General features: G+C 49.8%; 1 protein-coding gene across 1 annotated transcript in view; it reads right to left on the minus strand.

Moving 5' to 3' along the window:
• Window positions 1-5,018: 5,018 nt before the first annotated feature.
• Window positions 5,019-17,937, minus strand: part of PPP1R16B (protein phosphatase 1, regulatory subunit 16B) — a 72,874-nt gene continuing 59,955 nt past the window's right edge. Inside the window, exons 5-10 of the mRNA XM_012652058.1 lie at window positions 17,298-17,422; window positions 14,119-14,244; window positions 13,485-13,560; window positions 12,342-12,471; window positions 12,081-12,249; window positions 5,019-5,649 (exon numbers count right to left, since the gene is read on the minus strand). Coding sequence (XP_012507512.1) covers window positions 5,140-5,649; window positions 12,081-12,249; window positions 12,342-12,471; window positions 13,485-13,560; window positions 14,119-14,244; window positions 17,298-17,422 — 1,136 coding nt within the window. The 3' untranslated portion in view covers window positions 5,019-5,139. The remainder of the gene's footprint in view (window positions 5,650-12,080; window positions 12,250-12,341; window positions 12,472-13,484; window positions 13,561-14,118; window positions 14,245-17,297; window positions 17,423-17,937) is intronic.

The following is a 17,937-nucleotide window of genomic DNA, read 5'->3' on the forward strand; positions in this document are numbered from 1 at the left end:
GCTAAATCCAACAGTCAATATTCAGGCCTCATCTTTGTGTAAAGGAGAGAGCATATGTACAACTGTAAAGTGCTTCATAAATGTAAGAGGTTACCATTATTATTTAGCAGCCAATAAACTTCTAAAATGGATGAATGCCGGACGCCGTTAGGACACTTCTCCCTGTCTTTCCACACCCTCAGCATCCTCAGGCTGTTTGTGAAGTTTTTCAAGCCCAGGTATGGGGCCTTCCATGTGTCCCTGCTCTGGCATCCAGAGTCCAGCAGACTACAAGAAAGCGCCCTTTCCATACTCTTTCAAGATACCAAAAAACTTCTGCGTGTGACAAGGACAAGGACCGTGGTCTGGGGCTGTGCAACCACATAGCTGTTCTATGCCTCTATTGCTTGAGGTAAAACATGAGAATAGCCAGGGCCCTGCCTGTGTCATTGTAATAAGGCGAAGTACTACACAGTATTATACTTCCTCACTGTAAGCTACATGAAGGGGAGGACAAGGGGGGCAGAGGAAGGGGACAGGACAGGCCAGTGCTCTCCAAGAATGGAACAGAGGAGAGGAGCAGCCTTGTTACACATAAATGTCATCAGGAAAAACTTTGAAAATGTAGGGAATTAATATATGCTATTACAGGGCCTCATGTTAATTTCAAAGGGAATATTTGACAGAAGGAAGGTCATTCCCAACCACCCACCAGTTTTTTACCATCTCCCAGTCTAGAAAGACAGCTGCTCTGTCTGAGCCCCCAGACCTCCCTCTACTTCAGGGGCCTCCCAGGAGAGCCCTCTGTGATGGGAGCAGGGGCCGGGAGCCCTCACCCACCCTCAGTCCCAGGCATCACCTCTTCATGAATTCAAGTCGGCACCGCTCAAGTGAGCTCACGGCAATAACCAGTCACACTAGCAGGTGTTATTAAAAGGAATTTAATAATCTTAATTAAAAACTCTTAACAGCGAATTCCATCACAGGCCTTGGCAGCTGGGAGCAACTCCAGGGACATGTGCCCCTCTGGGATGTGGCTGAGCCATGGTCTTGGCCACAAGGAGAGGAGGTACCTGGAAGTTACTTTAATACAATATCAAAGATCCGCAAGGATTTTTTTTTTAAAAAAAGTTTTAAATATATTAGACTCTCTTGATTGCCATTTTTACACAAAGCTGCTGATACAGTATACAGAGTTTTTTTTTAACTTTTTTTCACATAAAATACATTTTTCTTAAGTGTTCTCTGTACATCAGTGGCTTCTGGTCTGGTGAGTTATTGCGGAAGGCTGGGGGTCTGCAGATTTTCCTGGGTGCGCAGAGCCAGGCCCCGCACGGTGGCACTTGCAATGCCCATGGGGAAGCAGGCCCTCTGGCCAGTAAGAGATTCCTGTGGGGAGAGGTCTATAGCTTCTGGCAAAGGGGGTCACTTCTGCAGAGTCATCCACTGACCATGTGACCCTTTGCTCTTATGTGCCTTGGGGGAGGGGAGCCTATCCCCAGGGAACAATAGCAAGCCTTAATTACAGTCCTTCTGGGCATCTTGTAAGGAGCACCCTTCTGGAAAGTACCCCAATATCCTGCTCTAGGGGAGAGAGCAGGTGGGAGAGAGAGCTCAGGATTGAAAGGTATCTAACACCAATAACCCTAATCGTCTCATGATATTACAAAGCCAGCACACTGTGGTGGGGCAGGAAAGGGGACACACCCTTGTTAACTCTTCTAAGCCCCTTGAAAGTGACCAGTGTGGAGCAGTTTTACTGATGCTGCATATTTGATGGCGAATAATATCCTGAAGTCTTCAGTAGCCCTGGGCCTACGGTTCATTCAGCTTCCCCGAGCCTCTGGTCAGAAACTCACAATCTTTTGACAGCCACCAATTTTCAATTGTTTGGGACATAAGGTCTGAGCAAGAGCCAGTGCTCCCAGTGAGCTGTGCGCACCTGCTTTGGAAGTGGCCTCTTTTAGTCTATGAGGAGCTGCCACAAGACCTGCAGAGGCCAGGCCTCTGATTCACTTCGCCAGGCTGCCTCCAACTCCCTGATCCGCCCCTGCCACGGAGAGAGGCAGAGGAAAGGCCTCGATGTTGAAAGAAGCTCCTTGTCCTCCCATTATCCACTACTGGGGTGAGGTGGGGGGGGTCTATGTAATAAATGAGCAAAAGTGAGCAAGAAACAATGACTGTAAGAACCTGAGATGCATTTGGCAGCAAACTGCAGACCCACTCTTCAAGACACTGACCCCAAACTGCTATTATGCAGTCCCCCAAAGATGCTGGCTGAAGGTAGCTACCCTGGAAAGTTCCAAATGGACTTGGGATGGTGTCTGCCTGGAGCCCGAGATCTGGCATCTGCAGTGAGTGGCAAATGTTATCCAGAGGGAGCCATAACAACTGCTCCCAGATAAGGGGATTCAGAACCAAGCATCTAGGAACTGAAGAGCACAGGGCTGCTGGCCTGGGCTGCGGGTCCTCTGCCTCAGGTGACCTGAGTGGGGCTGCTCATGCCACAGTCCCCCAGGGATGAAAACCATAAAGAACAGTCCTCCTCACTCTGTCTTGCTCCTCCTTCACCCGCAGAACCTAACACAGAGCCAGGGATGTCGTGTGTACTCAATAAATGACAGGAGTGAATAAATGAATGACCCCGGCTCATTCATTGGAGGTTGGTCCCCGACTTGCCCCTCAATACCCAAGAAACCCACAAGAAAAGCTCCCCAGGGACTCAAAGCCCTGACAGGGAATGGTTTATCCCTGGCTGAAAACATGAGCTGGAGTCGGCTCCTGTCAAGGAAGCAGCTGGGATTCCTGGTCTTCCGGGTGGGGAGAACTGGCCCAGGGGCAGGACGCAAGGCGGAAGAAGGGAATGGCCTCTAGGGCTCAGGGTGGGCAATAAATGCCTTCAGTGTCTGGTCCCTGAGCAAAAAGATGGGAAAACCTGCCTCTCCTGAGGAGCGTGTGGCTTCCCTTGGCACTCCCTACCTGGTAGCTAAGGTCAGGTCACGAGAGACTTCAGTGTCAGTCTGGGTTGATCCTGCCTTCAGCCAAAGGTATGTGTGTTTTAGATCACATAGGCTGAGATGCTGGAAAGCCCACCCCGGACCCCAGAGACGTGGGAGGAATCGTATACACCTGTCTTCAGTCTCCTGAGCTGCCTGTCTACACTACCTCCGTCCTGGTGTAGGGGTGGGGGTGGCCTCGTGCTGAGACTCCCTCTGCATCCAGCGGCCACCAGGGGCGCAGTCACTCCCATGAGTCCTGTGCTCTCGGGCCCAACTGCCCTGCTCCTGGGAGAGCATGAGCCAGGCCCCTTGAGGTCCAGTTCCCTCTCCAGCTTACAGGGGCCAGGGGGGCCACAGCAGGGGGCTGAGACTGCAAACAACAGACCCCCTTACTAGGGTCGTGGCACAAGGGGGGCTCCCCAGCCCTAGCCCCCTAGCCCAGGGGCCCATAGGGGAGAATTTCTCAGACTCAGAAAGAAGCAGGTTAAAGAGAATGCAGATCTGTTCTCCAAATTAGAAGCTGGACCTGGGGGGCCCCTTCGACGCTCTAAGGAGGTAGTTTAAGGACAAAGAAAAGGCGCACAGAGCAGGGAGCAAACCTGCAGCTTGTTAGTCACACCAAAAGGTGCCCAACGCATGGCAACAATTCCAAATGGGCTTAGGGAGAATGCAGGGGTGAGGTGGAGGGCAGCTGGCCCTTCCTGGCCCCTTCCTGGGCCTCCCTCCCCAGCATCAGGAAGACTGGGGCTGTGGAACTGCAGAGCTGGGTGAGACCCCACTCCAGCCCTGCCACTGCTGCACTCAACGCAACACAGGATGTGACCACCGGCACCCAGGATCTGCAGCCCTGGGGTATCACCGCTCCCGACAGGAGCAGGCCGGGAGCCCCTGGGCCAGGCAGGGACTCACAAGGGCCAACTGGCAGACTTGCCTCACTGAGCATTCCAGAAAAGGCCAAGCTGGGCCTGGGGTCCTGAGCACTGGCTCGCCACGCATGACTGATGTGGCAGGGAAGCCCAGACAGCCCTGAACTGCTCACTCTGATGGCTTAGTCTGAGCCGGCTGGCTGAGATGGGCTGGGCTGAAACAGCCTAGATATTCACAAAGATCAGCCAGGGCTGGGCTCTGTCACTGTTAACCAGAGAGGTTTTCAGAAATTAACTCACCTCCTCCCTGGAATAGAGCTTCCAGTGAAAGCTCCTCATTTAGCTTCATTTTCCCAATACTGGCCAGTAAAACCTAATAATCCTGACACTAGCCATAAAAGAAAGTGGATTGAGTTACATCCCACCTGGAGTTTTACAGCCTGAAAGAATTTTTTTATCAAGTGCACTTTTGTAAACACTAACTTCGCCTCATTCCTGCCTTTGATGCTTCCATCCAAAAGTAAAACATGGTTTATTCCAGGAGTGGAATAGCCTGCTTTTCCCCCTTGACCCCTGAGTGGCCACACAGCTGGCTCCTGGCGTGGGCAGGAGGGTGGCTCTCAAAAAGGCTGTGGGGAGCAGGCCTGTGTCCATCTCATCTAACCCACGTCCAGGCTCCCTGTGAACACAGCGAGGGCTTCCTGCCCCTGCCACATGCGGCTGCTGGCCCAGATCCTGGTATGACTCCGGGATGGACAATGGGTCTCAGCCTAGCAGGCCCCCTCCCCTGCTAAAGCCACACTGGCAGTGGATGAGACTCTGAGTCTTAATCTCCATCTCTTTAGGAACACTCCGTGCATTCTCAGCCCCACCTGCTTCCCGTGAGCCCAGGTGTGTCATACCTTCACACGCTGAGTGAGCACGTGTGTGTGCGTGTGTGTGTGTGTGTGTGTGTGTGTGTGTGTGTGTTGATAGGTGACGTGCAAGTATTCCAGAGAAGCCTTTACCAATGACAGAACCGGGATCCCCAGCCCACCCTCCCAAATTGGGACAGCAGAGTGAGTCAGGAGGTCACGGTGGGCCTTATGTCAGACGTGGACGATGCAGCAGGAAGCAGAACCTGGGGAGAGGAGAAGCTGCAGGCAGCTGGGTGAGGGTTGGGGTCAGCGTTCCTCTGGAAAGCAGAGCCCACCTCTCCCGGCTGCCCTCTGACACCTCCCCCGCCAAGGCTGTTGGGCTGGCCTGGATTCCAGCGACCCCTCCCCGGGGCATCTCTCTCCTCTGTTACAAGGAGACTAGGAGATCCGGCAGCAGCCGTGGACCTTCTCCTCCATCTCCTCCATGGGGGCCTTGAACTTTAAGAGCGGGGGATCTCCGCTGGTGACCGTGTAATACACCGAGGTCCCATTGCTGCTGTACGGTGAAGTTCTGCCTCCGATCAAGGGGGCCTTGCCTTCACTGCTACTCTCGCCCGTCCTGGCCATGCTGCTGCCCAGGTGGGTGCTCAGGAAGGGGTGGCTGAGCAGCTTGGCTGCAGCCCGCTGCCGCTTCAGCTCCAGAAGCGTCTGGGGGCTCTGCTCCTTGTAGCCACTCCAGGGTGGGGTGGTGTCGGCCACACCAGGGTTGCCATAGGCCATGCTGTAGTCAGGCACCTCATGCACCTTCCAGATGTCCCCATTGGACAATGCATACTGGTAGGCGCTGACTGGAGCTCGGAGGCCATTCTCAACAGGCATGTCCAGTTCACTTCGTGGAATCTTGGTAGGAAATTCGGAGAGCAGCACAGGCTTCTCTAGCCTGGGGTTCTGAGAGTGAGAAGGACAACATTACCAGTTGGCTAGAGGATCTGAACCTACTACCGACCTGCACCTCTGCTGAGGGTATTATTGTTCGGACCTGCCCTCCATCCATTTTCCCTACCTGGGTGTTAGGGCCCCTCATGTCCTCTGGGGAATCACCAGTCTATGTGTTTCAGTAGAGCTGACCCACCCCCAGCCTTGCGCCAGGGGCTGGACCATGACCCAAAGCCTGGCCAATCAACTATAGGGATTGGCCCAGGGACAGGTTCTTAACGGAAATAGGTTCAGTGAAACTCGACCCTGGGACTTTTGCTAGAACAACTGGGAAAGAGAAATTTTGGCAATAACTTTGAGTAGGAAGAATGATATAGTATGCCTGCAGTCCCAGCTACTTAGGAGGTTGAGGCAGGAGGATTGCTTGAGCCCAAGAGTTTGAGGCTGCTGTGAGCTATGATCACGCCACTGCATTCCAGCCTGGGCAACAGAGCAAGACCCTGGACTCCACCTCAAAAAAAAAAAAAAAAAAAAGAATGATATAAACTGTAGGCTGGAGAGACACCACATCAAAGGATCCACTTATGAGTGAAGCTGACATTAAGGATGACCAAAAGAGAGAGACTGTTCTGATGATGCATTGTGAGCCCCTGGATCTAGGTGGGCCCAGACTTTTCAGTTACATGAGCCAATAATTTCCTTTTTGGAGTAAGTCAGTTTTAGTTGAGTTTTTCAGTCACTTGTAATCCTTCCTCCGTAATCCCAGCATATCTCTGCTTCAAAGGACATTCTCACTCAAGAATCCTGTATACCCAATGATCCTTGGATAACAAGACCTTCAAAAGTAGCTGCTGTCGAGAAACCATGAACTAAAAAGTAGATACACTTACAATAACAAAAATGCAAACCATACCAAAAATCACCATAAACAATGTCAAGGGACACATGAAAAAACCGGAAAAATATTTTCAACATATATAACAGAAAAGGGACTCATTTTCTAAACATATAAAGAGCACTTAAAAGTCAATTTTTAAAAGCCAAACTACCCAATGAAAAAAGTAGGCAAAGGACACTAACATGCAGCCCATAGTAATATATAGATATACATAGCATCTAAACATCGGAAAAATATTCAATCTCACTAATAATTAATGACATAGAATTAAAACAACAAAATGTCATTTTTACCTATCCTACTGACAAATATTTTTAAAGTTTGCTATTACTCCGTGTTGGCAAGTGTGTGGGGAAATAAATGAGAATGTAAACTGCCACAACTTCTTTGGAGGATAGTTTTGCATTATTCATCCACCCAAAAAAAAATTTTTTTAGAGAATATATACTTCGCACCAGCAAACCCATTTCTAGGACTTTGTTTCAAAGATATACTGTCTCGTGGATGCAAAGCCTGAAAGTCGTCACTGGGCAAGTGAGAAATTGTGGCCAGTACTTCTATTGGAATGCTCGGCAGCTGGTAAAAAGCTTGAAGGAAGTCCACACATGCTGGTATGAAAAGAACTCCAAGAAATATATATTTAGGTTAAAATATGGTTAAGGCAAAGAACATTAACTACAGTAAGTTTCCATTTATGTGTGCGTTTCTTCCTCTTCTCTTTTAAATGGCTCCTTCTGAACAATGCAGGCAGACTGAAGCTATATCATGGGGAGACAGATTCTGTTTTTTGAGACAGGGTCTGGCTTTGTTGTGCAAGCTGGAGTACAGCAGCACAATCATAGCTCACTGCAGCTGCGAACTCCTCCCGAGTACCTCGTAGTAGGGGTACATGCCCCTGTGCCTGGATAATTTTTTTTATTTTTTATAAGGATCAGGTCTCACTATGTTGCTCAGGCTGGTCTCAAACTCCTGTCCTCAAGCAGTCCTCCCACCTTGGCCTCCCACGGTGCTGGGATTACAGTCGTGAGCCACCACAACCTGGCTTGTTGTTTTTTTTTTTTTATATTTAAGAGATGGGGGTCTCACTCTGTAGCCCAGACTGGAGTACAGTGGTGTGATCATAGCTCACTGAAACCTCGAAATCCTGGGCTCAAGCCATCCGCCTGCCTCTTCCTCCCAAGTAGCTAGGACTACAGGCACATGCCACCATGTCCAGTTAATTTTTTTTTTTTTTTAGCAACAGGGTCTTGCTATGTTGCCCAGGCTAGTCTCCAACTCCTGGGCTCAAGCAATCCTCCCACCTTGGCTTCCCAAAGCACTGAGATATAGGCATAAGCCACTGCGCCTGGCTAAGAGAGATTCTTGATGGTCTAAGTTAGTGCTTCTCAATCTGTAATGTGCCTATGAGTCACCTGGGAATCTGTTAAAAATGCATATTCTGTTTCAGTAGGCCTGGGTTGGGGCCTGAAATTCAGCATTTCTAACAAGTTCCTGCCAGTGTTCTGAGTGGGAAGGATCTGAGACACTGGTCCCGGCTTGGATGTACGTTGGAATCATCTAGGGATTTAAAAATACATATAACAATGCCAATCTGAAAAGACCACATATTATATGATTCCAACTATATAACATTCTGGAAAGTCAAAACTATGGCAACAGTAAAAGATCAGTGTTTGCCAGGGTTTGGGAGGAAGAACACATAAAGCACCAGAGATATTTAGGCAGTGAAAGTATTCTGTGCAATACTACGATGGCTACTTGACATTACGCATTTGTCAAAACCCACAGACTGCACAACGTAAAGAGTGAACCTAATGTAAACTATGGGCTTTGGTAATAATAATGTGTCAATATTGGCTCATCACTATGCCAATGCAAGATGTTAATAATGGGGGACTGGGGGGAGCATAATGAGGAAGTATATGGGAACTGTCTGTACTTTCCACTCATTTTTCTAGAGATCTAAAACTGCTCAAAAAAATAAAGTCTAATCCAGGCACAGTGGCTCACACCTATAATCCTAGCACTTTGGGAAGCCGAGGCAGGAGGATTGCTTGAGTTCAGGAGTTCAAGACCAGCCTGAGCTTCTAAGAGCGAGACCCCATCTCTACTAAAAATAGAAAAAATTAGCCAGGTGTGCTGGTGCGCACCTGCGTTCCCAGCTACTCAGGAGGCTGAGGCAGGAAGATTGCTTGAGTCCAGGAGTTTGAGGTTGCAGCAAACTATAATGATGCCACTGCACTCTAGCTGGGGCGACAGAGTGAGGCTCTGTCTCAAAAAAATTTAAAAAATAAAAAGTAAAAAAATAAAGTCTATTGGTTAAAAAAAAGAAACCCACATATATCCACCTTCAGTGTCAGAAATGAAAACACTGAAGGAAAAGGAATAACCACAGCATGAAGGGTGTGGGTTAGAGGGAAGAGAGCTTTGCTCATGATGTATTTATTTGCCTAGGCACAAATTATGGGCTGAGCTATACAAATAAGAAAACAATTGATTCTAGAACACCCCCTGTGGTCAGCACAATCGTCTGGACAATGTTGAACTTAACACAAGCCCTGAGAAAACAGAAAGGTTAAAGAAACCTCCCCACCATTTGTGTCCTGGGGAATGGCTCACTGGACAGAGTCACCCTTCCCCTTATGGTTTCCAGAACACTCAGATGACCCCTCCTTTGCCTAGGACAACCCAGACACAGTCCTCCAAATTCTCATTCTTTTTCTCTCCAACGAGTAGCTGAACTGTTTTTCCCACATAGCAAGTGAAATAAAATGCCTGCTAAATGACTTAACCAAAAACTTTAGTCAAGCTGCCCTCCTCCCCACAGGACCCTGAACCTGCACTCATCCCTCCAGGTAAACAGGCCCCACAGAGAAGAACAACTCTCCTGAAGACCCTTCTGGAATGGGCTGACCATGGGACACACATTCCTGGTCAACTGTATGATCACACCACCCGCCCATGCCACCCTCAGTTCTTCCAGCCTCTGTCCTCCTCCCTAGAAAACAAACTCCTTTCTTTCTGAACTCCGAGATCCTTGCCAATTCTGAGGGTGAAGCATTCTACTTACTGCTACAATCATTTTAAATAAAGTCTCTCTTTAGACTTACACACACACACACACACACACACACACACACACACGGGGCCTAGGTCCCAACTCCTGAGATTCTGATTTAATCAGTCTGGACTGCAGTCTAGACATCAGCATTGAAAAACAACAAGAACAACAGCAACATCTCCCCAGGTGATTACACCGTACAGGTGAATTTGTGAACCACTGGTTGAAGAGATGATGGCCGTCATCACTGCTGTGCCCGGTCCCAGGGAGTCAGCTCTGCCACAGGTGTGAACCAAGGTCAGGCCTGAGGGCTAACAGGGCAGAGCCTTGGCAGAAATCCAGTTTGGGAGTCAGGCTGAACAAATATTCCCGTACATAAGTGGCTCAAAAATTCTTGTGTGTATGAGAATCACCACATGTGTATGAGAATCTGCATTTCTAGTAAGTTCCCAGGTGATGCTGATGCTGCTGGTCCGGGGACCACACTTTGAGAATTCCTGCCCTAGAGAGCACCTTGCCAGCATCTAAAGCCTTGAAAGCGGGGGATGAGAAAAGGGAATGAGTTTTGAGCTCTGTAGCTGTGTCCTGTGACCTCCTTTGTTCCTCCAGGGCTGGGCGACTGCTGAGTGACTGCTGGCTAGGCCACCTGGGTTCCTTCTCTTCTTTTCCCCAGCGCCAGAGGCAAAGTAGCCCATCTGTTTGCCTCGCCTAACCCCAAACAAACTGCAGCCTTGATGAGGAAGCCCTAGAAATTGACAATACCACCACCACCACCAACATCACACATAACTAAGGGTGGCTTCCAGCAGCCATATGCCCTTGCCCTGTGCCCTACAGTCTTCGTGATTGCTGAGGCTCCATGAGCACTTCTGGGGCAGTCCTGGGGCCTGTGAGATCTGAACAAACACAGGGTCAGATCAAGTGTGGAGGAGTAGGGGCTGCTTCTATGAGGATTTCTTTAAGAACCTCAGTCTTTCCTACAAATCAATAAGGACAAAATAATCCAACAAAAAAAGGCAAAAGAAGAGCCAGCCGCACCAAAGAGGATAACCAAATGGCCAATACACATGTAAAAAGGTGTTGAACATCATCCGTCCTCAGGGAAATACAAATTCAAGATGCGAGCTACCATAGCAACCCCTGCAGGATGGCTCCAGTTATTAATAAGAGGACAGACTATACTAGGGGTTGGAAATGCTCCCGTACTGCCAATGGTCAAGCAGACAGGTACAACCACCTTGGAAGATTGCTTGGTGCTATCCACCAAAGCTAAACGTGTGCTACCCCGTGATTCACACCACATTCCTGGGTACATGCCCAACACAAAATAGTGGCTATATCCACTAAACGACATGTGCAAAAATGTTTATAGCAGTTTTATTCATAGTAGTCAAAAACTGGAAACAACCCAAATGTCCACCAAGAGGAGAATGGAGATGTAAATTATAATATTCAAACAATAGAATTCTACAGAGCAATGAAAAACAATAAACTTCTGCTATATGCCAAGACATAGGTGACTCTCACAGACATAAAAGAAGCCAGACACAAAAGCCAACAAACACGGGTCCATTCACATGCATGCACATATACAAAACTAGTCTTAAGTGCTCAAAGTTAAATCGTGGGTACCTTTGGGGTGGGAGGAAAGGTAGAGGTAATAAGTTAAATTAAGATGAGGTCATACTGGATTGGTGTGGGCCCTAATCCAAATGACTGGTGCCCTTTTAAAAAGAGAAAACAGAGACACAGATACATGCACACAGAAGAAAGTCACGTGAAGATGAAGGCAGAGATGAGAGTCATGTTAGCAAAAGCCAAGGAACGCCTGAGTCACCAGAGCTAGGAGAGAAGCACGGGACAGATTCCCCTTCAGAGTCCCCAGAGGGAACCAACCCTGATGTCACCTTGATTTTAGACTTTTGGCCTCCAAAACTGTGACAGAATAAATTTCTGCTATTTCAAACCACCCGGTTTGTGACCATTTGTTACAGCAGCCACAGGAAATGAATACGCATCCTCTCAGGAAAGCAGTTTCAAGCCCAGGACCGCTGGTGGCTACTGGAGCGGGCTTCTCAGAGGTCCTACCAGCACCCTACCCAGGTTTTCCAAAACCTCCTCCCAACCATATGTGTTCTGACAAACACAATTCTCAACATCTTATTATACTTCTTGGAAAAAAAAATGTTTAGTGCCCTCAGCTCCTGGGTGACAGCCCTACTGAACCTCTCTTCTGGGGAGCCCACAGCTAGATCTGCTGCAGAACAGGCGGGCACATGGCGGTCACTCGCTCCCCCCACCTGGGCCTCTAACATGCCCCGGGGTCGCCTCATTCACTACAGTAGCCGCCACCGTCAGACCAGATGCTCTGGTTTAAGGGCAGCTACTTTCCTCTGGAGGCTCCAAGATGAAGAGGCAAGGCCAGGCTGGCGTCCTCCCCCCAAGGCAGTGGCTGGCACAGGGGCAGGGCAGGAGGCCACTCACCGGGTCCTTATTCTCCTGATCTGTCCTGGTCTCCCGGATGTCCCCGTTGTAGGTCGAGGTGCGCTGGTCCTCGGCCGCACTCCGCTGCTGCCACAGTATGGCCTCACCCTCGTACTCCTTCCGGTACAGGTTGGTCCTGTCTGACAGGCTGGCTCGACGCACCACCTTCCTGAGGGGACAGAGGGGATGCTGGAAGGCTGTGCCCAGGTGCCATGGGCAAGAGCACCCGGGGGACCCCTGGCTGCCCTGCCCTTGACTCACCCACGGCTGCCTGCGCTGGATGTCCTCCGGCTCAAGGACGACTTGTGCCTCAGCTGTGACTTCATGATCACATCGTGCTTGTGTTTCAGCTCCAGCAGCAGGACCTTGAACTCCTCCTCCTCACACAGGTCTGAGGGGCAAAGGAATCAGTAGCCAGGGTCAGGGTATAGGCCCGTGGCCCAAGAGGGTGCTCCAGACCAGAAGAGATGCCACCCCGACCCACTGAAAACTCCAAGCATCTTTTGGGGCAGGCAGGGAGGAAAGAAAACAATGCCAGCCTCATTTCCTGGTCTGCAACCCAGTCCTTGGAGGATGGTAAGAATGGGACACTCAGGTTCCACGCACAGTCACAACTCCTAAGGTTCCCAGCTATGACCAGGGGATTTGAACTCCTCTTTGATAGCTTCCAAGAAGAGTCATCGAGTCTCCACTGATATGAGAGGTATTCAGGGAAATAAGCAGGTACCCCATGTAGCCAAAGAAGGAAATTATTTGAAGATGCTGAGGAATCCATATGTCCCACACCCATTCTATTCACCTTCCTCCATCTGTCTACCAAGTCATCTATCCATAGATTGATCCTCTACCCACCCATCCACTTATTCATCTATTCATCTATCCATCCATCTACTCAACCACACATCATCATTTCTAACCTTTTTTTTTTGAGACAGAGTCTCACTTTGTTTCCTAGGTTAGAGTGCCATGGCTCCAGCCTAACTCACAGCAACCTCAAATCTCAAACTCCTGGGCTCAAGTGATCCTCCTGCCTCAGCCTCCCAAATAGCTGGGACTTCAGGCAAGCACCACCATGCCCAGCTAAGTTTTTTTATTTTTAGTAGAGATGGGGTCTCGTTCTGGCTCAGACTGGTCTTGAACTCCTGACCTCAAGCGATCTTCCTGTCTGGGCCTCCCAGAGTGCTAGGCATTTCTACCCATCTACCCTACTCATCCATCCATTTATCCATCCATCTCTCTGTCCACCTGTCCATTAATCTACCACCCATTAATTTACTCATTCCTCCAACTATCTACATAACAATCCATCAATCTAGCCAACCAAATATTCATCTATTTATCCTTCCAGCCATCAAAAAAATTGATGACTGCTTATGTGTGTACCAGGTGTTTTGCTGGACTCACCTATTGGCATCTCATCCATGGATGTCCTTGCACTGAGACTAGCCCCATGGGACACCAAAAGCTCTGCCATCTGCATCTGAAACACAGGAAGAAGATCATGTTCCCCTGCCCAGGGTTCACAGAACCCAGGAAATGGAGAAACTGCCCAAGGCCTCTTAGGATGTGACCCAAAGAACAGAGAGGCAAAGTTGATTTCCAGGGAAGTCCCCACACCCTGGAACCATGGGGATAATCCTGGCAGATGCAATGTGTGTGGCACCTCCTCAACATGCCTGAGCCATACCAAGAGGGAGGAGAAGAAGGAGTCAGCTGTAACTCTAGAGCTCAGGTGTCTTAGGAGGGACTGCATAAACTACAATCAGAGTTTCATATCTAGAAACAAATGGAGAAATTACTCAAAGCAGAAATGCTAGGAATTTGCTAATTTGGCAAATTTGATTATCATTCTATCAGGACAGAACTTGTCAAATGTTTTTGCAAACTCCCTAGGCCTTTTCATATGCCACATACTAGCTGTACTCAACACCTTAAGCGGGTCTTGTACTCTTTAGAACCAATCACCAGCCAAAAGGATTTGGTGACAGCCAGTTAACCTTGTGCTGGCCTCCCCAGCAGCCCTGTTGGTGGGAATTACCTGTCCCCAAAAGGCAGCCGCGTGCAGGGGCTCCCAGCCATCCCAGTCCTTCACGTCCACGCGCACACCGTGGTCCAGGAGGAGCTCAGCTGCCCGCAGGTAGCCATTGGCTCCGGCTATGTGCAGCTAGAGAAGAGGAAAGAAGTGAGCATTCCCTAGAGCTGCAGTTCCCAACCCTTTTGGCATGAGGAACAGGTTTCATGGAAGACAATTTTTCCATGGACCTGGGGGGTGGGGGCAGCGAGGGGGGAGTGGAGCTCAGGCAGCAATGCTCGGCCCGGTTCCTAACATGCCACAGACTAGTACCGGGCCATGACCTCAGGGGTTGGGGACCACAGCCCTAGAGGACTGGCCCCACGGTGGAGGCAGGATATCCCTCACCCCCACCCAAGTCCCACAGCATCCTTGGGGCCAGCAGAATGGAATAGAATGACATGGAAATACCAGCCAAATCACAGAGGATTATTAAGTCTGAAATATGCACCTAGAAGGGAAGGCAGAGAGGTGGGCTCTTCTCCTCTGTGGTTGGTCTCAGCACCCATGTGCTTAAGGCAACAGCATTTACTGAGACCCTACTGTGTGCTGAGCCCTTGAGAAGGTGTCTCAGAGGACCAATCTTGGTTTTAAAATACGCCTACAAATTCTTTGACACACCTTCCTTTAAAAGATGGAGCATGATTGCTCTTCCTTTGAAGGTAGGCCAACTGAGTGACTCACTTCTAACAAGTAGGATATTGTGAAGGGGCAATGTGTGATTTCTGAGGCTGGGGCAAAAAGACCCTGCTGTTTCTACCTCACACATTCTCAGATCAATCGCTGTAGGAGGAGGCAGCCACCATGTTGTGAGGACTCTCAAATAGCCCTAAGGAGGGAAGAAACTGAGGCCTCTGCCAACCACCAGCACTAACTGGCCAGCCACATGCGTGAGCCATCTTAGAAGTGGATCCTCCAGCTCCAGTCAAGCCTTCAGATGAGTCTGTAGTCCCAGCCAACATCTTGATTGAAATCTTATGAGAAATGCCAAGCCAGAGTCACCCTGCTGAGCCATGCCTAATTCCCTGACCCACAGAAACCATGCGAGACAATAAATATTTACTATTGTTTTAAGATGCTATGTCGTGGGGTAATCTGTTATGCCGCAATAGATGACCAACACAACTGATAGGAGAAAGCCCCATGTTGAGGTCCCAACTCTTCTACCTGGCACCATTCAAGGCCTCTAGTCATAGCCACTGCCTAGCAGATCTCGGCTGTGCCACCTGTTCAATCTCCCAGAAAATATACAAAGTGCTTAGCACATGATGAACACTCAGTAAGGGATTAACATTCTTAGAGAGCCCTAAGTAATGACAAGGTGCGCCGTGATAACGAATAAAGGAGAGAGAAGGAGATGAGGCCAAGAGAAACCAACTGGCCAGCCAAGGTGGGAGACAGAGGTGAAAGTCCACAAAGGCCCACAGAAGCCCAGCTGGGAGGTAGCCAGAGAACTCCAGGGGGCTGAGGTCTGAGACAGCAGAGTCAGTGGGACAGAAAATGCACGGCCCCAGGAAGTGACCGTTCAGCACACAGCCCTAAATGTCAGATGCTACCTCATCCTGGGGGAACATTGTTGTAAGTTCTGGCAAATGGAAGTTTTCCTTTCCTTTTTTTTTTTTTAATTTGCAGAATAAATCCAGGGTATGATATGGTATAGGCACACATGAAAATCAGTATAATTTTCTGATTTATAAATGTCTGATGCCTGCCAGTTGTGGAGAATGACACCTGGCTGGCCAGCCAGACATTACAAACCATGGGGCTTCTGTACTTGGGAATAAAAAGGCACGAGAGGAATAGTGATATTGTTTATAATGATGATGATCATTGCTAACATCTATCGAGAGTTTACAAACTCTGTACTAAGCAGCTACATGTAGAATCTCATTTAATCCTCCCAACAACCCTGCGAGGAAGACACTATGATCTCCAGTTTATGGAGAAGACCTGAGACCTAGTATGTGCTTGGCCCATGGGGCTGCAGCCACCCTGAGACCAGCCTCAGCCCAGGAGGAGAAGACCCCTGCGTCTAGAGGGCCCAGGGACAGACCCAGAGGAGCTCCAGCCATGGTGGGCAATCCCTGGTGCAGCTTGGCCTTGAGTTTAGACAGCAACATTCAGTCTCCCTACCTGGCCCCAATCTTGAGTTCTGGGCTGAGCGGGTGACTCAAACAGAGACCCAGCTAATAGAATGGGCCTGGAGCAGAGACAGATCTCAGGAACCAGGTGGGAGAAGCCCAGTTATCACACCTGGGCCAGCAGGTCAGGCCTGGTGGGGAGTGAGGGGGGCTTGATACTGCTGAGTCCTATCTGGTGAGCTCACGATTCTGAGACCCCTGAGCACCCAAGGCAGGCACGGAGCCTGAGCCCAGGACAGAGCCTAGCCGTCGGGCAGTGAGCTTCCACACCATACTCGCTTTCGGTTTAGAAGCTGCAGAAGTAGAACCTCCCAGTACTGGGCTGCAGTGTGCTATGAGAGACAGCCTCTGAGGGCAAGCCAGAGAGGTTTCCCAAGTCACAGACATTTGAGCTGCAAGGACGGGTGGTATCAACCAGGCAGATTTGAGAGAGAAGATTTCATTGTTCTCTATCTCTAGGCTTTAGTAAAGCACATGGCACAGAGGAGGTGCTCGTAACTGTGTGTCAACTGGATGGATGATTGGGGGTGTCCGGACCCTGAAGTCAGGGAACCCGGAGGAGAGGCCGGTGCAGCAATGGCAGGACTGATGAGGCCAGGCAGTGCGGTGGAGGAGACATAAGGCAGGGGAATGGACAGTGCAACACAGGATGGCACGGGTGGGTGGGTGAGTGGCGGCACCAGTCCTTGAGGGGGAACATCATTACAGAAGGGGAAATGATGAGCTCCGGTTGGACCCCTTGAGCCTGGGATGAAGGAGGATCTTGGAGAGGGAGCAGGTGGTGAACAGGCTTGACAGTGGCCAGGTTCTCTAAGAGGCTGAGTCTGCTCTGCTAACCCTCCATATTCCAGGGGCCACCCTGGCCCGACAGGGATCTGGAGGAAGTCCAAGGCCCTAGACAGGCCCCAACTGTACAGATGTGGCCCCCACCAGGTGCTGGCTCACTTAGGCCCTACTTGCGCTTGGTTCTGGTACTGGCCAAACCAGCCTGGCCCATCTCCTCACCAGCGTGGCACCCTGGGCGTCTATCCAGTCTAGGTCCTGGCCCGCTGCAATCATGCAATGGATGTCTGAGATCATCTGCTGCTCTGGGGCTGCCCGCATCTCGTTGATTTTTTCTTGGGTGATGCCTGCAGTGGGAAAGAGGGGATTTATTTAGCATCCTGAGGCCTAGGACCCCAGGGAGGGGGGCAGATGGGGCAAGCATGGCTCCTGCTCCCCAGGGTCTGCCAGTCAAGGGGGTACACAGACATGCCACAGATCCTTGTCCTCCAGGCCCGATGAACACAGACACCATGTGTTGGCCCACAGAGTGATGGCCATTCCTACCTGGCACCCAGTAGGCACTGCATCAATATTGGTCATTTTTACACATGCTTTTCTCCCACACCTAAAAGTCCCTACCATGCACACGGTCACCTCCAACTGCTCAAATGGACAGCTCTGCTTGTTCTTTAGGTCCTAGACTGGATCACCTCCCCAGCTGGCCTCCACAGACCACCCTATCTGACCAGGGTCTCCGTTCATTTCCTTCGTCTTGTCCAAGGTCATATTTATAGCAGCAGGCACAATGCTCAATAAATTTTTGTTGCAGGAACAACTGAATTAATGAGCATATTACTTTTTTTTTTTTTTTTTTTTGAGA

Source organism: Propithecus coquereli, unplaced genomic scaffold, assembly GCF_000956105.1.
Source record: "Propithecus coquereli isolate 6110/MARCELLA unplaced genomic scaffold, Pcoq_1.0 Scaffold378, whole genome shotgun sequence".
In the NCBI taxonomy this organism is placed as follows: domain Eukaryota; kingdom Metazoa; phylum Chordata; class Mammalia; order Primates; family Indriidae; genus Propithecus; species Propithecus coquereli.